We start from the raw sequence: 22210 nt of genomic DNA, 5'->3' as shown, positions 1-22210 counted from the left end.
AAGCATAATATATGGAAAACAAATGACACTGCTAAAAAGTACCCACTACTCTGGGATAAAGCACAGCTCTACGTTATAGCTTTTCCATCATCTTACCTTGTTGAATCAGGATTTAGTCGTGTTCTTCACTTATTATCAAAAGCTCGTAATAGACTCGACATTGTGAAAAAGGGTGCTCTTCGACTATCATTGACCGCGATGGAGCCAAATATAAAAAAAATCGCTCAGCAGCATCAACCACAGGGATCTCATTGGATAAATCTGCATTTTTTTCTTAATTACTCACTTAGGCCTATCTTAAAATGGTTTATTATGAATTATTTACTCGTGTACATAATGCTCTATAGAATTTAATTGTTAAATATGTTTATTTGCAATAAATTAGTTTTCCTTCAAAATAAAGCATAATCATTTACTATTTCTTTAATATTTGATACAATTCCTTTACTTTTTTGTTAGTGAAAAATATAAGAAGCTTTTTATTCTGTGGAATGGCTATGGGGGTCCACAAAAAAAAATTAAGAGGAAAAGGGGTCCATGGGTTAAAAAAGGTTGAGAACCACTGTCCTAGACCCAACAATCTCAACCGGTGGGCATGGTTCCAACCCCATGTTCAGGATTGCTGCCATGATATCAAAAAAGAACCTCTAGAAGCCCACCAACTTTGAGTACAACCAGAATATGTGCGCATGGTATGCTGTCTCCCTCAAACACAGACCACATCTATCTTCCACTTCATTTTTTAAAAATGGCTCGTACTAGCTTTTGAAGTGTGCACAAAATACTAGCTTTTGAAGTGTGCCCAAAATACTATTAGCTGAGGTCACGTTCACCCTCCTTAGTACCTCGCTCCAAACCTCCTCTACAATTGGCCCTAGCTCTTCTACCTACTTTGCCGTCACTCCCTGAACTGAGCCCATCTCCTCCCCCACTATCCACTCCTATATGCTGACGTGCTGGCCACCTCCAAACCAAAGCAGGACAAAATCTGCTCGAGCAAGGTAGAAGATTGCTTCACCAGGAAAGCAAGAAGCACAGCAGACTTAATCGCTTATAACAATTACAATTTATCTTTTAATTGATGAAATCAATGGTTGCAAGCCACTCTATACATGACCACTTTAAGTATTCCAAATTAATTTTGAGAAACAAGAGGCCATCTTGAGTTTCTTAGCGGCTCCAACTCCTAGATTGGCTAAATGGTTGTATTCCTTTTCACATTGATTTTTATTAGAACATTGCTGTTCTGGATTTGCAAGTGTGAGTTGTGGTCCCTCTTAGTTGAAAGATGATTCCCGGCTTCCAGTGGCGGCCATGGAGTGAGTGGTCGCATATTTGACATCTCCCCCTCATGGTGGTCTTTTTGTGGCCTTTACCCCGGTTTGTAGCAGGAGTTTTGCAGGAAAAAGGTGTAGGAATGAGAGCAGAAGAGTGACCCCAGCTTTATGGAGCTGTGGACCAGATGTGCCCGGAAAAAAGCAAACCAGTTGGTTGAGGCGAGTGAGGAGTGGGCAACGCATGTGGAGATGGCAGATGGGCAGGGTCCAGTCCTGCTGGCCCAGTGGTCAATGGATCAGTTGTGAGCTTCTAAGTTCACCCAGCAGCGGAAGGAAAGTTTGGAGGACCTGGCAGGGGCAGTGGACTCTATCAAGACAGTGGTTGACCGCATGGAAACGAGACTGGCAGCCCAGGGACAAGTGATCCAAAGGTTGGAGGAGCTGGCAGGGGGGCATGAGGAACAGTCCACCTCTATGACATGCGACTAATGTGAGACCAGCAGAAGCAACTGATGGAGGAAGTGCAGTACTTGGAGAACCATTCTCGTAGGCAGAACATCTGGATCGTGGGCTTGCTGGAGGAGAGTGAAGGAATGGATGCGGGTGTGTATGTTGGGGAGGTGCGTTTGACCGGCGTTGGAGGTTAATCGAGCCCACAGGGTGCTGATACACAAGCCGTGGGTGGGGCCGCCGGGGGTACGATTGTATCGGTTCCTGGGTAAGGAATGTATCATCAGCTGGGTCAGGCAGACGAGGCGATGCACCTGGGAAGGCATCGAGATTTGTGTACCAGGACCTGGGCGCAGAGCAGGCAAAGAAGAGGGCAAGCTTTAATAAAGTCAAGTCGGCCATGTACTAGAAGGGCGTTAGTTTGGTCTACTGTACCTGGCTCACCTATGAGTGCTCCTGGCTCGGTGGAGGAGGCAGTGGACTTCATGGAGATTGGACTGGCAGGCGAAGGAGGACTTTGAACTTGGGTGGAGGAGAACTGGAGTGCATGTATTGTGAACTTTGGAAAACTTTGGGGGTTTTGGTGTTCGGGTTTCTTTCTTTTTTTCGTTTTTGTTTCTTTTGGGTTTAGGCTGATTTACAGTTCTTTGTTAAGGGATGAGGGGTGGGTCTTTGTGTTCGGACCTGGGAGGGGCTTGTTTTTTTTTTTTTACTTCTTGCCTTTGTTTTCATTTAGAGGCCGAGGAGTAAGGAATACTTGTTCTACTATCATGTGCATAAGGTGTATTCCCGGATAGACTTTTTTTGTTATGATATATGGATAAGACGCTGCTGGCTGAGGTAGTAGATGCTAATTATCCAACAATAGTCGTGTCAGACCATGCCCTGCGCTGGGTGGACTTGCAGATTAGCAAAGGAAAGGCCCAGAGCCTGCAATGGAGGTTGGATGTGGGGCTGCTAGTGGAGGAGGAGACGTGTGAGGGAGGCCATTCGTGGATATACAAGGATCAATGATACGGGTGAGGTTTCAGTGGGAGTGGTTTGGGAGACATTGAAGGTGGTTATCGGGGTGGGGGGGGGATTTCATCTCAATTCAGGCCCATAAGGAGAAGGCTGAGCGGGCAAGTTGGACAGACCTGTAGGTGGTTGGGGCAGCTGAAGAGGGTAAGGGGGTGGTTTATGAATATGGGGAATAAGCTAGCACGATGCTGGCGCACCAACTGAGGAAACTGGAGGTGGTGAGAGAGCTAGGGAAAGGTGAGGGATACAGGGAGAGGGGGGTTTGGGAGCCCCATTCAGGCTTGGGAAGGTTATAGACTGGTTGGGGACGATGTAGTCGGGCAAACCCCGGGACCAGGCAGATACCCAGTTTGAGTTCTACAAAACGTTTTCCGTGCTGTCTCGGGGCTGCTTCTGATAAAGGCTTTTAATGAGTGAAAAGAGCCGGGAGTGCTCCCCCGAATGTTATCGCAGACATCGATTTTCCCTTATTTTGAAACGAGCTAAGTATCTGGAGAGCTGTGGGTCGAAAAGGCCAATCTCCCTGCGAAATGTGGATGCAAGTTGCTGGCAAAGATCTTGGCCACACGCATAGAGGATTGTATTCTGGGGGTAATAGAGGAGGATCAGATATCCAACATTAGGCGGCTCCTAAATGTAATAATGATGCCCACAGAGGGGCGTGAGGTTGAGGTGGTGGTGGTCATGGATGCAGAAAAGGCCTTTGATTGGGTGGAGTGGAAATATCTGCAGGAGATCCTGGGAAGGTTTGGGCAGGGATTTATGGATTGGGTCCAGTTGCTATATCAGGCACCGGTGGTAAGGGCAAAAGAGGTTCAATCGGAATATTTTAGCACGTGTCTGGAACGAGACCTGTGTGTCCACTCTCCCCACTTTGGCAATGGCGCTGCGAGCATCGAACATTTGGCGGGGGATAGTGAGGGGGGGGGTTTTGGAACATAGGCGGACTATCTGCTCCTTTACATAACGGACCTGTTGGGGGAGATTGTAGGAATTATGGGGATATTGGTGGAATTGGCTGGTTCTCAGGTTACAAGCTTAATATGGGCAAGAGGTGAGGTTTTTTGCGATCCAGGCAAGAAGGCAGGAGAGCAGCTTGAGGGAGATGTCATTCAAGGTGGTGGGAGGGAGTTTTGGGTACCTGGGTATTTAAGTGGTAAGAGACTGGGGTCAGCTTCACAAATTACATTTGGGCAGGATGATAGAGCAAATGAAAGGGGACTTCCAAAGGTGGGAAGTGCTCCCGCTATCATTGGTGGGGAGGGTACAGACTGTGAAAATGACAGTCCTCCTGAGATTGCTGTTCCTGTTTAGTGTCTTCCAATTTTCATCCCTACGGCAGTTTTTAGGAAGATGAATGCAGCAATCTCTGGTTTATATGGACCGGGAAAGCCCCGGGGTGGGGAAGGTCCTACTTGAGTGGAGGCGGGGGGGGGGGGGTTGGCCATTCTGAACTTTACTAATTATTACTGGGCGGTTAATATATCGATTGATTAGGAGGTGGGTGGAGGGGAGGTTTGGGAGCGAGTGGAGGTGGTATCTTGCAAGGGCACGAGTCTGAAGGCTTTAACTGCTCCTTTGCCGTTCTCGCTGGCTCTGTACTCGCAAGCCCAGTGGTACTGGCAGCCCTGAGTGTGGGGCCAATGGAGGGGGCATCGGTGTGGTCACCGATCTGTGACAATCACCGGTTCACTCCGGGGAGGTTGGACGGGGGCTTCAGGAGGTGGCAGCAGGCAGGGATTGAGATTTGGAGATCTCTTCATTTGAGGAGGGTTTCCAGAGCTTGGAAGAGCTAGAGGTGGAGTCAGAGTTGCCAGGGGGAGAATGGGTGCAGGATTTTGTCCGGAGGCAGTATCTGGGCTTTCCTCGCCTCCCACTAATGTCATGGAAGTGACGAATAAAGGTAGGGAATCTAATGTATGGGTAGTTGGGCTCTATGCTTTGGGGGGGGGGGGGGAAGAGAGGGGTAGTAATGCTATTGTGGTGTATGTGTGCGTGCTCGTGGATGATCCCAAATGAAATCTACTTTTAACTTTTGAATAAACATTTCCTGATGTTGGTTTGTAATCCCTCAACTTTTTTTTTGTTAGTTACAACTGCAGCTTGAGCAACTTCAACAAATGCAGACCAAGAATATCAAACAAATCATCACTCGCACCAGACAAGAACTAAACACGTATTGGGATAAATGTTTCTACAGCCAGGAACAAAGAGAAGAATTTACTTTTCTGTCAGATGGTATATTATTCCTCAATTGTTTTTAGTAGCTAATTGTTCACACCATCTACTTATGGCTGCATTGTATTTTCAACTTCACATTGGAGGTTAATTTTCAGACATTCAAAAACTTGTCACCCTTTGTTTATTTTTGTGTACAATGCTCCTGATTCTTTTTGTTATAGTATAGATTGGAGTGGTCCTTCACTGCACCAATATATCTTGTGTGAAATTAGTTTGGGCAGTTTTAATCTAACTCTAGTGGGGGTGAATCCCAACTGATACTGAAGACCAATTTAAAGGTCATTAGATAGTGTGAACAATAGCTTAATGCAAGGCTCTCACTTCTAGATAGTGTAAAAAATAATTTACTCTTTTTAGCTGTCTGTCCAAATCTGACCCAGGTGCTGATTCTAGGTTGGATGGGTGGAGCAGAAGAGAGGTACTAACCACTCTTGTATCCGACACACTGGTGCTTAAAGGAATACTGGTTAAATTACTGGATTGATGGACCAGCAGTCACAGCTAATAATCCAATCTCACCACAGCAGCTGGGGAATTTAAAATGCAATTAATTCCACAATGTACTCCCATCATCTACCCAGTTTCCCACTATTTTATCTGTCCCTGTACAAATCTATTTGCTGCTTCAGTTCTACACTCATTGCATTCCACCTAGCTTCAAATCAACAAACTTGGATACATTCTACTTTGATAATTACACAAATAATTTGATCTTTTATTAGTGTCACAAGTAGGCTTACATTGACACTGCAAAGAACTTACTGTGAAAATCCCCTAGTCGCCACACCAAAGGAGAATTCCGAATGTCCAATTCACCTAACAAGCGCACGTCTTTCAGGACTTGAAGAAGGAAACCCACGCAGACACTGGGAGAACCAAGTCACCTAACAAGTGCACGTCTTTCAGGACTTGAAGAAGGAAACCCACGCAGACACTGGGAGAACAGACAGTGACCCAAGCCGGGAATCTAACCCGGGTACCTGGCGCTGTGAAGCAATTGTGCTACCGTTCCGCCCTGTATATTTAGTAGCTGGAGCGTCCACTCCTTGTGGCATTCTGCTAGTTACAGCCTGCCAACTTGAATGTCCTATTTAATGTCCCCTCTACTTCTTGACAGATGACCAATTCTCCAATGTAAGCTGAGGACAAAGGCTTCAAAGAAATATAGCCATCTATGCCTTATGCAAATATGTAATGGTATCATCTTATTGCTATTGATACTGCACTGCTATTGATACTGCACTGTGATCAGCTGTTTTCTGGGCGAACCGCACTTCTGTCAATGGCAGTATATTATAATAGGACAATTTGAAGTAGTCGGTCACATTTCAAATTTGATCTTTAGAAGATACACTTTGCAGTTGGGGGCAGTATTGATTGTAAAACCTCCTCATTTGGAATGATGGGGAACTGGAAAACCAAGGAGTTGCTGTGTGAAATTTGTTTTGTTTTATCTGTAGGGCGCCATTGGTAGAAGGCTAGAAGCTAGGTATGCCTGTAAGATTGGAGATTAAATATCTTTGCAATTGTTAATGTTGAATGTAATTCATGTGCAGAAAATTTCACGGAAGAATTGCTGAAAGTGCATGATGAGGAGTTGGTAAAGATTACCCTTCATTACCAAAAGTGCCAAGAATTGTTTGTTAATGTTGAAAAATGGGAACATTGGTGGAAGGTGTTCCTGGAACTGGAGGTACTTAATTCTTGGTTAACTTGTATCTTTGCATCTAACAGTTATTGTCATTTCTCTGGCTATCACTTGCACACCACGTATAGCTATGAATATCTGCGGACACTTTTACTGCTGACATGCAATTTTGGGTGCTAGGTTTGCACAATTAACAGGTGCAATTTTGTTTTCCACTCCGTTTTGTTTGGTCATCAGGTTAAGAAGTAACTTGCTGCAAAACTGGAATAATGTGTATTGCCAGGACAGGTTTGTCACTGCACAGGGATTCTTAATTGCAATAGTGGAAAAAGAAAATTATGCTCCTTTTGAGAATTTTTGATGTAAGAATTTACCAAATTTTGGAGTTCCATTCTGCCTGTTTTTTTTAAATTAGGATGTCAGCCAGTCAAATTTTACTAAAATACACATTTGAGCAGGAGCTGCAAGCCCAAATATGCTTGATTATGCAATATGCTAACCTTGGTCCCTTGTCTCAAGGGATGTTGTTGCCTGGAGTGCAACAAAATGTTTGGGGATGATTAGTGTCTTATGAAGGGAGATTGGGCAAACTGGGCCAGTATTTAAAGAGATGTAATTGAAGCCTGAAAATACTTAAAGGAATAGACAGGGTAATGCAGGCAATATATTTCCCATGGTTGGGGACTCTGGAACCAGGACCAAAATGAGGAGAAATTTATTTTGATGGTTGTGAATTTTTTTGAATTCTCTTCCCTGGAGGGTTGTATAAATTCCAAGTCCTGTGTATGTTTAAGGCCGAGATTGATAGATTTCTTATTAACAATAACACATAACGGTTGTGGGAATACTGTGGGTAAAAGTGTCCATATCAGCCATATGTATTGAATGGTGGAACAGGCTTGACTGGCTGAATGGCATACTGTTCCTATGTTCATTGCCACTCAGATTCTGTCATCTTTGACACTTTTTAAAAACATCACACTCTGAGAGCACCAATACAAAACTAACACATTTGGTAAATAATGGACTGTAACTTCAGGGGTGGAGGAGCCCGCTGGGTGGAATTGTACTGGGTAGCATGGTGGTTAGCATAAATGCTTCACAGCTCCAGGGTCCCTGGTTCGATTCCCGGCTGAGTCACTGTCTGTGTGGAGTGTGCACGTCCTCCCCCTGTGTGCGTGGGTTTCCTCCCACAGTCCAAAGATGTGCGGGTTAGGTGGATTGGCCATGATAAATTGCCCGTAGTGTCCTAATAAAAGTAAGGTTAAGGGGGGGTTGTTGGGTTACGGGTATAGAGTGGATACGTGGGTTTGAGTAGGGTGATCATGGCTCGGCACAACATTGAGGGCCGAAGGGCCTGTTCTGTGTTGTACTGTTCTATGTTCTAACCCCTCCAGAAGTACCCAAGTAAAGTTTGCATGACAATTGCCTGGGAAGTGGAGACCTTCTATCTGACTCGATTGCCACTTGTCAGGTCCAATGACTAACTTTTCCCATTTGCAAGTTTGTGCTTTGAAGTTATGCGATAGGATCCCGCTAGGTACCTTTTTTTGTTTAACACTTTTTTATTTATTGCTAAGGAACTCATTGTATCCTAAACATGAACAGTACTATTTATTTAAGTGATTCTCCATAACTTAATTGGATTCCTTGCAGTTGGTGAATTGCCAAGTTATTTTTAAATGGGTTTTTTTTTGTGATAAACCCATTTGTTTTAGCTGCACAAGTTGTTCATGAGTACCCAATTATTTTTCTCCAATTTAGCATGGCCAATCCGCCTAACCTGCACGTCTTTGGGTTGTGGGGGTGAAACCCACACAGACATGGGGAAAATGCAAACTCCAAACGGACAGTGACCCAGGGCCGGGATTCGAACCAGAGTCTTCAGCGCCACAGTCCCAGTGCTAACCACTGTGTTACATGCCACCCCTCCAGTTGATCATTTTGAATATCAAGGGATACGATGGGTTTTGTTGGCAGCTTAGAGGGAGAAAGAATAATTTACAAAATAGCAATTGCACAAAATTGGAAACTTGTACATGTTCTTGATCTGAATAGCAAATATAGTATGAATCTTTAGTAGATTCTAATCGAAGTACAATTCCAAATGCCATCTGTTATTTTTTTAAATAAATGAGCATCCCAATTCCTTTTTTTGCAATTGAGCATGGCCAATTCACCTACCAGGCACATTTTTGGGTTGTGGGGGTGAGACCCACACAGACATGGGGAGAACGTGCAAACTCTTTTATTTTAATATTGTAACATTAAAAGTAAATACAATTCTATTTAACTTTATGTAGAAGAAGGCTTCAGACCCAAACAGATTCTCTAATAGAGGTGGAGCTCTACTGAAGGAGGAGAAGGAACGCTGTTTGCTGCAGAAGAAAATACCAAAGGCAAGTTGCTCATTCTGGTGGCTGTTAAAGATCATTGTGTCCTTGTCTACAATGTAATTTAAGGAAAAAAGACCATCATCCTGACTTGTGCTTCCTCTTCAGCTGGAAGAAGAAATTAAATTGTACATGGCGAGGTGGGAAACTGAGCACGGCTGTCCCTTTCTGATTTATGGCCAAAGGTTCACCACTTATTTTGCTGATCAATGGGAGCAACATAGACTCAAGAAAGTTCAAGAGAAACGAGTATGTTATTAGATGTTCAACTTTGAATTACAACTCCTTCCCATATTATTACTGGCTTGGTAATCTCTACCCCAACTAACCTTTCCTGTTTGATTTCCAGATCATTGTCATGTTGGTTAAATTTAAGTCATTGTATTTTAAAATATAGTAGAAATGTACAGGTTGGTAGTGTTTTTGTGGTACATGTGAGTGAAAGTCTCAAGTCCTGTGATTTTATTTCCAGTGTGTAAAGAAGGAAGATGGGATTGGCTTCAAAACTCCTTTAAAACGAGCATTGGGTGCATCTAGTACACCACAGAGCAAAATCAGAAAAGTAAGTCATCGATGATTTTTTTACTTGCACTTCTGATTTTGAAGGATAATACTGACTTCTGACTATATAATTTTAATTTTTATTTCAACAGTACTTTAATATAGCGTGTGTGTGAAATCATTGCGACTAAACACTTTTTTGGCATCAAAAGCCACCCCAGCAAACTCTAGCTAATAGCATGTGGCTTTTGTTTGTTTGTTTTTAATTATTCAGAGTGAATGTAGTACATTTGTGGCAAAACGATCTTGGGTTTTTTTTAAGAAAGCTCACACCAGAAACTTTAAGCGGCTTCAGGGTGATTTAGACCAATTAATAATCAGACAAATGCATGACAGATGTGTAAAAGATGTCCACTTCAGAATAGCAGAAAATTAATTGGATTGGGAAATGATGTACAAAAGGACCTGAGTGTCCTAGTACAGTCACTGAAAGCAAGCATGCAGGTACAGCAAGCAGTTAGGAAGGCAGCGAGCATGTTGGCTTTCATTGCAAGAGTACTTGATACAGGAACAAACATGTCTTTAGCTGTACAAGGCCTTTGTTGAGACCACACCTGGAGTATTTGCTGCTTTGGTCCACTTATCTAAGAAAGGACATTCTTACCATGGAGGCAATGCAGCAAAGGTTCAGCAGACTAATTCCAGGGATGGCGGTGGCAGGACTGTCATGAGGTGAGATTCAGTCGATTGGGCCTGCATTCACTGGATTTTAGAATGTGCGGAGATATAATTGTAACTTTCAAATGTTTCGTCTGGACAGACTGGATGCAGGGATGTTGTTTCCTCTGGCTGGAGGGTCCAGACCAAGAGGTCATTGTCTCAGGATATAGGGTAGGCAGTTTAGGACTGCGATAAGGAGACATTTCTGTACTTGGGGTGCTGAACCTACAGAATTCTCTACCCCGAATGCTGTAAAGGCCAAATCACTGAATATATTTAAGGATGTGGAGATGCTGGCGTTGGACTGGGGTGGGCATAGTAAGAAGTCTTACAACACCAACACCAGGTTAAAGTCCAACAGGTTTATTTGGAATCACTAGCTTTCGGAGAGTAGCTCCTTCACTCTCCTGATGAAGGAGCTACTTTCTGAAAGCTCGTGATTCAGAATAAACCTGTTGGACTTTTAACCTGGTGTTCTGAGACTTCTTACTATATTTAAGGAGGAAATGAATTTCTAGACTCTAAAAGGTGACGAGGGGTATGGGGAGAGAGTGCTAGTGATCGGCCATGATCATATTGAATGGCAGAGCAGGCTCCGAATGGCGATAGATTATCTTTGTTTCAGAACAGGCGAGTACATCTTAACATTTTATGAAAGTTGTCCACTAAGAGTGAGCTGCAAGAATTTGCAATGTTTTTGCTTCTGCATGAGAATTTAGTCTTGGGATACTTCTTGCAAAAGTGTATTTTTCTCAGCTTACGGCAGCAAATTACTGAAGCCTCAAGTAACCAAAAGGGGCATCAATTGCAAATGAGGACTGGTATTGAGCATGCCAACAGTTTCCTCTTTGAAGACGAGAGGTAAATCGATGTGTATCTGGGCCACCCACTGCTGCGATTACTGCACTGCAGTTAAACCAAAAACCCCATCTACCCTCTGCACGTGAAAGGTTCAATTACTATTTTGGAGAAAAATGAGGGACTTATCCCTGGTGTCCTTGTCAATATTTATCCCTCGACATTGCAAATAAATTGTGGGACCATTTTCACATTGCTGAGTTTGCTGCTTGAAAATGGCCTCTGGCATTTAAGAAAGTAAATCCCCATAGACCCAAATGGCCATGGGCTGCTTTCCCCTTTTGAGGAGGAGACCAGAGGGGGTCTCACCCCAGGCGAGGGGCAAGGTTGAGAAGGCGGAGAGATTAATTAGAATTGCCTCAGCTAGTATGGGAATTTGAAGCAATGCTGTTGGCCTCCCACTGCATCATGAACCAGCTGTCCAGCTAAGAGCTAAACCAGTCCCTGGCTGCAGCATTTATTACAACAGTGACTAAATACTTCATTGGCTATAATGAGCTTTGAGGTGTTCTACAATTTTGAAAAGTACTACATAAAATGGATGTCTTGCTTTCTATTCAGCTAGATCCAAATGGAATAACATCATCTCTCCCAGGAGATAACAAATGCAAAAGCAAAATACAGGTTGAGTATCCCTTATTTGAAATACTCGGGGCTATGTCTCGATTCCGGGATTTTTTGGAATACAAAGCGACAAAGACCCACTGATACTGCTCGGAGTCACCAGTCGGTGCTGTGTCTGACGGGGCTACGTGGCTTCCCTCTCAACAGGGAATTAGGCACCAGGTTCATATCTTTCGGTGCAACAAACTCGTGCCGTCAATTGGAAGGCTACACAAATGCACGTGTGTTCAGCCCAGGAGCAGGATACAGTGCTAGTAACACGGAGTGTGAATTTCAGAGCTTTTCAAGTAAGGGATACTCGGCCTGTACTGCAGATGCTGTAAATCTGAATTTTTATCTTTAAACTGCTGGAAAGACTCTGGTCTGGCGTGATTGAGCTAATGGAGAGATTCCAAGATAATCTACTTTTGAGAACTTGTCACTTCTAGAAATGTCTGATTTTTACATTCTCTTATAGTTAAATGGGAGCTCAAATTTCATATCGAATAGTGGTGGAAGCACTTACAAGCGAGCAAGAAAGCCACCTCTTGCAGCTCAGAAGGTCAGTCTTGTGTTACAACAGTATTAATTATGCACATCTGTTTTGAAGAATATATACAAAATTCTCAACGTGTCAATCCAAGCGTGCACAACTAAAATTAGATTCCGCTAGAATCTTTCCAAAGTGATGTGCTTTTCCCCAAAAAATCTAATCTTCGAGATTCAGAACATTTGAAATGAGCTCACTGATGTCCCTGTAATTTAAATTTATAAGCAATTCTGAATATTTTGCTTTAATCCCCCTATTTTGGCTTATTGCCCTCCTTCCAAACATGTCTGCAGCCCTTATGCGAATCATTGTGCTTGGGGGGACTTTGAAGATGGACCAACAAAACTTGTATTGTGGATTTGCATCATGAGCTAGAGGGTTTGATTCCCAATCCTTCCAATACAAGAAAGGGAAAACTTTGTCCTATACTTGCTGAGTTGCACTCCACATTTTGTCTTCAATCTCTACGCTCAACCTTAATCCTTTAACATGGAATATAGAAAATTTACAGCACAAAAGAAAATAGCAGCCCATTGTCTCTGCCAACCACAAGCAAGCTATCCACCCTCTCACTCAGTGGCCCTGCGGGTTACAGTATTTTGGTGTATATAAAGTATTTTTACATGCAAGTGCAAGTAGTTTCTGCCTCCACCATCCATGTCCAAAACACCCATCTTCCTCCTTGGTGAAAACATACTTTTCTCCAATTTCCCCTTTAATCCCTCTGCTATTACATTAAATCCATGGCCCCTGGCTAATGACTGAAGAGGGAATTGGTCCTTATCTACTTTATCTTGGTCCTCCAATTTTATACACTTCCATTAAGACTTCTCTTTTTCTTCCCCCCTCTTTTTTTGTAAATGCAGTCCATATTCCATTTCAGGCAATTGCCTCAAATCTCTTCTCTCCCCATCTCCTCTCCCTGCCCTATGGTACAATGGCCAGAACTCAGTGCAGTACAAATATTCTGCACAGTTCTAGTATAACAGAGGTCTATGCCCCTAATAATATCCCACCTTTAACCACTTCACCTGACCATCATGCAAACCTCTGGAATTTGTTATCATACAAATTAGCAGCAGGCCATTAAGCCCCTTGAAGCAACGTCGCTTTCACTTATTTCTTATATTTGATCTCTTGCACATATGCCTTCGTGGAATTTACTAAGCATGATTTAGTCTGTCATTCGCTATCCTATTTTTGGCAGCTTCCAACTGTAAGTTTCCAAAGTATATAGCAATTCTTTTTCGGATAGATTTGACTTTTATTTTTCTTCATTAGACTAATGTGTTACCAAAAACACCTCTGCAAACAGAAACAGATGTGTCATCAGTTTCTACTGTAAGTCAGCAGCCCAATGAATTCAGTTGCCATGCTGTAAGCTATACAGAATTTACAGTAAGGTCTACATTTTTTTATCCTTCTCTACCCTTGAATTGAATTTAACTACTGCTTTTTTAACTGATGGCTCTTTTTTTTAGCATCATTGAATTAACTGCAAAGTATTAATCTTTCAAATCCATAATTGTTTTCTTCCACTTGTGTTCCACATTCCAATATGAATGGTTTGTAATATGTATTTGAGTCATTTCAAGGGGAGCATTGTGAAGCAAAATGATTAAATCTCAAAGTATTAGGGTAGATGTCCAACGGTTGGATAAACTTTTTCAGGAGCATCTTGAAGTAAGAAAGAGGTACTCAAATTTGGGGAAGGAATTCCAAAGCTAGGAAAGGTGACATCATGGTAATATTACTGGACTAGAAATCCAGAGGCCCAAGCTAATACTGTGCAGACAATGGTTCAAATCTTAAATGAAGCTGGTAGAATTAAAAATACGTTTTATTCATTCAAGGGATGTGTTTTTCTGGCTAGACCAGCATTTAATAATCTTTATCATTGTCACTTCAAGGGATGTGTTTTTCTGGCTAGACCAACATTTAATAATCTTTATCATTGTCACAAGTAGGCTTACGTTAACACTGCAATGAAGTAACTGTGAAAATCCCCTGGTCACCACACTCTGGTGCCTGTTCTGGTACACTGACAGAAAATTCAGACTGTCCAATTCACCTAACCAGCATGTCTTTCGGGACTTGTGGTAGGAAACCCACACTGACACAAGGAGAATGTGCAGACATCAAACCAGTGACCCTGTGCTGTGAAGCAATAGTGTTAACCACTGTGCTACCGTGCCCCCCCCCCCCCCCCCCCCCCCCCCCGGTCCACGGGTGTACCTACACAGTGCTGTTGGGAAGTACTTCCAGGATTTTGAGCCAGAGACGTGAAGGAAAAGGAACAGTGATCTAGTTCCAGGTCGGGATGGTGAGTAACTTGGAGTGGACCTTGCAAGTGATGGTGCATCTGGCCTTCTAGATAGTATTGGTCATCTGTTTGGAAGGTGCTGTCAAAGGAGCCTTGGTGAGTTCCTACAGTATCATCTTGTAGATGATACACATGGCTGCTACTGTGTCAATGGTGGAGTGTGTGTGTTTGTGGATCAAGCGGGCTGCTTTGTCTTGGATACTGTCAAACTGCTCGGGTGTTGTTGGAGCTGCAGTTAACCAGACGAGTGTAGAATATTCCATCACACTGACTTGTGCCTTGTAGATGGTGGACAGGCTTTGGGGACTTGAGAGGTGCTGTTCCTCTGACCTGCTCTTGTAGCTGCAGTAATTATATAGCTAGTTCAATGGTAACTCCCAGGATGTTGGTGTGGGAATTGGGTGCGGATAATGCCATTAAATATTAAGGCGAATGGTAGATTCTCTCATTAGTCATTGCCTGGCATTTGTGTGGCATGAATATTACTTGTCAGGCCTGGGTAATGTCCAGGTCTTGTTGCATTTGGATGTGGACTACTTCAGTGTCTGGAGAGTTGTGAAGAGCATTGTTCACATCAATGGAAATCCCCACTTTTGACCATATGATGGAACAAAGGTAATTTAAACAGCTGCAAATGTTTAGGCCTAGAACACTTCCCTGAGTGATGTCCAGGAGCTGAGATGACTGACCTCCAACAACCATCCTCTTTTGTGCCAGGAATGAGTTCAACCTCTGTGTGGGTGTCTGCGTGGGTTTCGCCCCCACAACCCAAAAATGTGCAGGCTAGGTGGATTGGCCACACTAAATTGCCCCCTTAATTGGAAAAAATAATTGGGTAATCTAAATTTATAATAAAAAAAATAAATTAAATAAAAGGAATTAGTTCAACCAGTGGAGAGTTTCCCTAATTCCCATTGACTCCAGTTTTGCTAGAACTTCTTGATGCCACGCTTGGTCAAATATGGCCTTTATGTCAAGGGCAGGCAGTCACCTCTCCTCTGTCATTTGGCTCTTTTGCTTATGTTTGAACCAAGGCTGAAATGAGATCAGTAGTTGAATGGCCCTGGCAGATCCCAAAATGCACATCAGTGAGCAGGTTATCGCTAGGCAAGTGCTGCTTGATAGCAGTGGTGATCCATTCTACTCCTTGATTGAGAGTAGATGGATGGACTGGTAATTTGCTGCATCAGACTTTTCCTTTTTTGTGTACGGGACATACTGGGCAATTTTCAACGTTGGATAGATGCCAGTGTTGCAGCTGTACCGGAACAGCTTGGCTATAGGCGTAACGGGTTCTCAAGCACATGTCTTCAGGATTATAGCTGGAATATTGTCTGGGGTCCATAGCCTTGGCAACATCCAGTGTCTTCACATGCAGAAAAGGCTGGAATGAATAGAATTGACTGAAGACTGGCATCTATGATGCTGAGGACCACCAGAGGAAGCGCAGATGGATCATCCACTTGGCATCTCTGGCCAAAGATTGTAACAAATGTATTTTTTAGCCTTTTGCACAGATGTGCTAGGCCCCATCATTTTGAGGAGGATTTTTGTGGATTCTTTTGTGGGTGGCCATGGATTGAGTGGTTGCACATTTGGCAGCCCCTACTTTAGATGGTTTTTTTGCACCTTTTCCCTGCTTGTGGAGTAGATGTTTTTGGTGAAAAAAGGTGCAGCGGTTACAGGAGAAAGCTGAACTCTTCTGGTGTGGCTGGTGGATGGATCCGTGGACCAGAAGTGAGGCAAAAAGAAGGGAGTAGTTGGAGGAAGAGAATCTTTTGTGCACCAAGGGTCAAGATGGTGAAGGGTAGAGGGCCTGTCCTGCTTGCCCAGTAGTCAACAGAGAAACTGGTGGACTTCTTGAACGAGATAGAGGTGTGCGTGCGTGTGTGTACCGCGCACTGTGCCAAGGGTGATGGGGGGAGGCCAAATAGGGTGTGTCACGAGGGGGCAATTGTTCACGAATGTTAGGGGATTATTGAATGTCATAATGATGCCCCCAGAGGACAGAATGTAGAGGTGGCAGTGGCAATGGATGCAGAGAAGGCTTTCATTCGGGTGGAGTTGGAGCAAGTGTTAGGACAGTTTGGGTTCGGGCAGGGGTTTGTGGACTGGGTCCGACTGTTGTACAAGGCGCCGGCAGCGAGCGTGCAGATGAATCGGGTGAGCTCTGGTTACATCGTGGGACAAGGCAGGGTGTCCACTCACATTGCTTTTGCATTGGAAATACAGCAACTGGCAATTGCGCTTTGAGCGATATGGAGTTGGGAGAGGGATGGTGGGGGAGGGGAGTTTAGCACATGGTTTTGTGTATGCAGAAGACTTGATGCTGTATATTTCGGACTCATTGGGGGAATAATGAGTATCCTGGAGGAGATAGGCGATATAAGCTGAACATAGGGATGAGTGAGGTGTTCCAATTGAGGCCAGGGGGCAGGCGAGGCGGTTAGATGAGCTACTGTTCGAAGATGGTGGGTAGGGAGAGCTTCAGATACAGCGGCAAGTGGTGTGGGGATGGGTGCAGTTGCACAAACTGAACCTGGCTCGGTTGGTGGAGCAGATAAAGTGACATTTTAAAAGATGCAATGTGCTGCCACTTGTCGCTGGCAGGGCTGGGGCAAACAGTGAAAATGACAGTGCTACCAAGGCTTTGTTTTTCAGAACCTCCTTATCTTCGTACCAAAATCATTTTTTCAGAAGGTTATCACTTTGATTTTGGGATTTTGTGTGGATGGGGTAAACTGCGCAGGTTAAGAAGGTGTCGTTGGAAGGGGGGCGTTGGCCTTGCCTTGCCAAATATAATGAATTATTGGGCTACTAATACAGCCATGGTTAGGAAATAGATAGTGGGGGCGGATAGAGGTGGCCTATTATAGGGGAATGGGTTTAGGGTCATTGTTGCTGGTGCCTCTGCCATTCTCGCTGGCCAGGTACTCCATGAGCCCAGTCGTGGTGGCGTCCCTGCGGGTATGGGGGGCAGTGGCAGCAGCATCTGAGGTTGGGAGGTGCCTTGGTGAGGGCACCAATCTGTGACAACCACAGGTTTATACTGGGGTGGGGGGTGAAGGTGGTCCAGAGGTAGCGATATTTGGGAGTGTCAGAAGACCCAGGATTCCAGGGGGTGAGAGAGGCTGATGTACTGTCCTTTGCCTCCCTGATGAGGTGGATTTTGTTTGTGTGGAGGGGCCCAGAGCCCCTCTAATCAGGGGTGTGGTGAACAACTTGACTGAGTTCCTTGATTTTTGGAAAAAAATCAAGTTTTGTCTTGAGAGGGTCGATTGAGGGTCATCGACTTCAAGGAGGATTGAGATGTCAGCAGAGGGAGGGGTTGGGGAGATAAAGGGGGTAAAATGGGAAAGGCAGGATGAGGAGGACCGGGGGGGGGGGGGGGGGGGGGGGGGGGGGGGGGGGGGGGGTGTTGGGATGTTGATTAGCTAATTATTTATTTTTTTTATCAAACAATTTTATTGAGGTATTTTTCGGCATTGTAAACAGTTACAAATAACACAAAAAAAATAATAAAGGCAAAAATGTGCAAACATCAACGTAAAATCAATACTTCAATCGAACCATACTGCACAAGCCTGCTCCTCTCCCATCGACACTACCCGCCTATTTATCCCTCCTACTCTACCCCCCCCTCCCGCGAAGAAGTCGATGAATGGTTGCCACCTTCGGGTGAACCCCAGTACAGATCCCCTCAAGGCGAACTTAATTTTTTCCATACCCAGAAAACTTGACATGTCCAAAAGCCATAGCTCGGTCTTCGGGGGTTTTGAGTCCCTCCATGCCAGCAGTATTCGATGCCGGGCTATCAGGGAAGCAAAGACTAGAACATCGGCCTCTTTCTCTCCCGGGTCTTCCGAAACCCCAGAAATTGCCACCCCTGGACTCATCACCACCCTTGTTTTTAGCACCCGGGATATGATCTCCGCAAATCCCTCCCAGTACCCCCTAAGCTTAGGACATGCCCAAAACATGTGAACGTGGTTTGCTGGTCATCCCCCGCATCTAGCGCACTTATCCTCTACCCCAAAGAATTTGCTCATCCGAGCTACTGTCATGTGGGCCCGGTGAGCGACCTTAAATTGAATCAGGCTGAGCCTGGCACATGTTGCGGTTGAGTTTACCCTACTTGGGGCCTTGGGGCTTCTGCCCACAACCCGTCCTCCATCTCCCTGCCAAGCTCCTCCTCCCATTTGAGTTTCCGTTCCTCCGTCTGGGACTCTTCCCCCTTCATGAGCACCTTATAAATATCTGAGACTCTACCCTCTCTTCCTTCTCCTCTAGAGACTATTCTGTCCTGGATCCCTATTGGCGGGAGGCGTGGGAAGGATGGGACCTGTCTGCGGACAAAGTCCCGCATCCAAGTACCTGAAATCATTTCCCCTTACCAGACCAAATTTCTCCTCCAAGCCCCTCAAACTCGCAAAGCTCCCCTCAAGTAACATATCGCCCACCCTCCTCACCCCCGCCTGCTGCCATGTTCCTGGGGGCAAATCGATGGTTCTCACATATTGGAGCCCAGACAGACACACCCACCTCCCCTACATGCCTCCTCCACTGGGCCCATATCCGCAGGGCCGCCCCCACTACCGGGCTGGTGGAGTACCTGGCCAGCGACAGCGGTAGGGGAGCCGTGACCAGGGCTGCCAAACTGGTGCACCTACATGAAGCCGCCTCTGCCCGCTCCCAGATAGACCCCGTACCCACCATCCACTTCCTTATCATGGATATGTTAGCCGCCCAGTAGTAATTGATCAGACTCTGCAATGCCAGCCCTCCCTCGCTGTGGCTCCTCTCAAGCATCGCGTTCACCCACGGGGATTTTCCCGCCCAGACAAAGCTCATGATGATTTTGCCAGTCCTTTTGAAGAAGGACTGTGGGATAAAGATCAGGAGGCACTGGAAGATGAACAGGAATCTAGGGAGGATTGTCATCTTTACAGTCTGCACCCTCCCTGCCAGTGACAGCGGGAGTGCAACCCATCTCTGAAACTCCCTCTTCATTTGTTCCACCACCCTGGTCAAAGATTTAACTTGTGCAACCTGCCCCAGTCTCGTGCCACATGTATCCCCAAGTACCGGAAACGTTCCTCAACCAGCCTAAGTGGCAGCTCCTTCAGTCTATTCTCCTGGCCCCTTGCCTACACCACAAACATCTCACTCTTGGCCATATTTAATTTGTACCCTGAAAACCGGCCGAACTGCCTCAGTGTTTCCAGTATATTTTCCATCCCGGCCAGTGGGTCCGACGCGTACAGGAGCAGGTCGTCTGCATAGAGAGCGACCCTATGTTCCACCCCGCTCCTGGTCATTCCCTTCCATCCCTTTGCAGCTCTCAACGCAATTGCCAACGGCTCTATGGCCAGCGCAAACAGCAACGGGGAGAGTGAGCATCCCTGTCTGGCCCTGCGATGTAGTCTGAAATAATCTGACACTACCCTGTTCGTCCTAACGCTAGCTTTTGGGGCCTGGTACAGTAGTCTGACCCAATTCACCAGTCCCTCCCCGAACCCAAACTGTCTGAGCACCTCCCACAGCCGATCGAAGGCCTTCTCGGAGTCCATTGCCACTGCTACCTCCTTGCCCGTCGGGGGCATCATGATCACATTAAGCAATCTTCTCAAATTAGCTGTCAGCTGCCTGCCTTTCACAAACCCTGTCTGATCGTCCCCAATCACCTCCGGTACGCAGTCCTCTGTCGCAGCAGGGTAGCATGGTGGTTAGCATAAATGCTTCACAGCTCCAGGGTCCCAGGTTCGATTCCCGGCTGGGTCACTGTCTGTGTGGAGTCTGCACGTCCTCCCCCTGTGTGCGTGGGTTTCCTCCGGGTGCTCCGGTTTCCTCCCACAGTCCAAAGATGTGCGGGTTAGGTGGATTGGCCATGCTAAATTGCCCGTAGTCTCCTAATAAAAGTAAGGTTAAGGGGGGGGTTGTTGGGTTACGGGTATAGGGTGGATACGTGGGTTTGAGTAGGGTGATCATGGCTCGGCACAACATTGAGGGCCGAAGGGCCTGTTCTGTGCTGTACTGTTCTATGTTCTATGTTCTAATCGGCAGGAGCTTGGCATCCACATTGATCAGGGAGATTGGCCTGTATGACCCGCAGGACTCCGGGTCCTTGTCCCGCTTCAGTATCAGCGAAATGGTGGCTTGCAACATCGGCGGCGGCAGGGTTCCTCTGTCCCTTGCCTCATTAAAAACCCTCATCAAGACCAGTCCTATTCTCATAAAACTCTACTGGGTATCCATCTGGCCCCGGGGCTTTCCCTGACTGCATGGCCTTCAGGCCCCCCAATACCACCTCTACTCTAACCGGGGCCCCCAGCCCGTCCACTAGTACCCCGCCTACTGTTGGGAATGTTAACCCGTCCAGGAACCTTTTCATCTCCTCTGGCTCTTCTGGGGGTTCTGAAGTATACAGCCTACTATAGAAGTCCCGGAATACCTTCTTCAGTCCTGCCGGGTCCTCCACTCTGCTCCCCTCCCCATCAATCACTCTACTTATTTCCCTGGCTGCCTCCCTCTTCCCGAGTTGCTGCGCTAGCAATCTGCTGGGCTTCTTCCCATGCTCATACACCACTCCCCTCGCCTTCCTAAGTTGTTCCACGGCCCTACTCGTGGATAGCGCCACCAGTTCCGCCTGTAATCTCCGCCTCTCCCTGAGTAGGTCCTCCCCCGGGGACCCCGCATGCTCCTCGTCTATCCGATACATTTCCCTAATCCAATCTGTCCATTTCTGCTCTGTCCGCCCTGAGAGCCCGAATTGAGATCAGCTCCCTCCTCACTACTGCCTTCAGCGCCTCCCACAGGGTTGCTGCTGAAACCTCCCCCCGTATCGTTCACTTGCAAGTAGTTTTGCATACACTTCCAAAGTCTGTCACATATCCTCCTTCCCCCCCCCAGGCAAAAACTGCCCACACAAAAAACAAATACCCTACATGGTACCTTTAAAACAGTAAACAGTTGACCAACAGTCTAGGCACAATCGGCGTCCCTTCAAACGGTAGTTCTTGGACCCTAGCTTGCGTTCGTGGGACCTCTTTTAGGGACCAGCCCCTGATCCCTCGCAAAGTCCATCGCTTCTTCGGGCTCGGAGAAGTAGTGGTGTTGACCCTGATGCGTAACCCAAAGACGGGCTGGGAAGTGCAGACCAAACTTCACATGCTTCTTGAACAACACCACCTTAACCTGTTTAAAGGCTGCTCGCCGCCTAGCCACCTCCTGGCTTAGGTCCTGGTAGATGCGAAGAACACTGTTATTCCACGTGCTGCTCTTGGCGCTCTTTGCCCACCGCAGCACCCGCTCCTTTTCCACAAGTCTGTGGAACCTAATCACCATCGGACGGAGGGGAGACCCCCCCCGGACGCACCTTTCTCGCCTGCACTCTGTGTGCCCCCTCCAGCTCCAGTGGTCGTGGAAAGGCTTCAGCCCCCATCAGCTGCATCAACAGGTCCGGCACAAACGCTGTGGCATCAGCCCCCTCCAGGAGGCCAATGATCTCAGATTTTGTCTGTGGGCTCTATTTTCCAACTCCTCCACTCTGTCCAGCAGTCTTCTCTGCCTCTCCTTCAACCCGTCAACTTTCGTCTGCGCATCCGCCTGCTCCTCCACTGCCTCTCC

At 46.0% G+C, this 22210-nt stretch overlaps 1 protein-coding gene across 2 annotated transcripts in view; it reads left to right on the top strand.

Annotated features, from left to right (window-relative positions):
• The window catches only part of zgc:86764 (uncharacterized protein LOC797431 homolog), a 51674-nt gene that overhangs the window by 21707 nt on the left and 7757 nt on the right, over positions 1 to 22210 (top strand). Inside the window, exons 7-13 of one of the 2 annotated variants that reach the window (XM_038792333.1) lie at positions 4838 to 4985; positions 6545 to 6681; positions 8940 to 9035; positions 9138 to 9278; positions 9502 to 9591; positions 12190 to 12273; positions 13543 to 13659. In XM_038792333.1, the coding sequence (XP_038648261.1) occupies positions 4838 to 4985; positions 6545 to 6681; positions 8940 to 9035; positions 9138 to 9278; positions 9502 to 9591; positions 12190 to 12273; positions 13543 to 13659 (813 nt within the window). The remainder of the gene's footprint in view (positions 1 to 4837; positions 4986 to 6544; positions 6682 to 8939; positions 9036 to 9137; positions 9279 to 9501; positions 9592 to 12189; positions 12274 to 13542; positions 13660 to 22210) is intronic. The other variant, XM_038792334.1, reaches the window with a different exon arrangement.

This window comes from Scyliorhinus canicula, chromosome 3 (assembly GCF_902713615.1).
Source record: "Scyliorhinus canicula chromosome 3, sScyCan1.1, whole genome shotgun sequence".
Taxonomy (NCBI): domain Eukaryota; kingdom Metazoa; phylum Chordata; class Chondrichthyes; order Carcharhiniformes; family Scyliorhinidae; genus Scyliorhinus; species Scyliorhinus canicula.
Note: the sequence above shows the minus strand (reverse complement) of the source record. Positions and strands in the feature narration are given on the sequence as shown.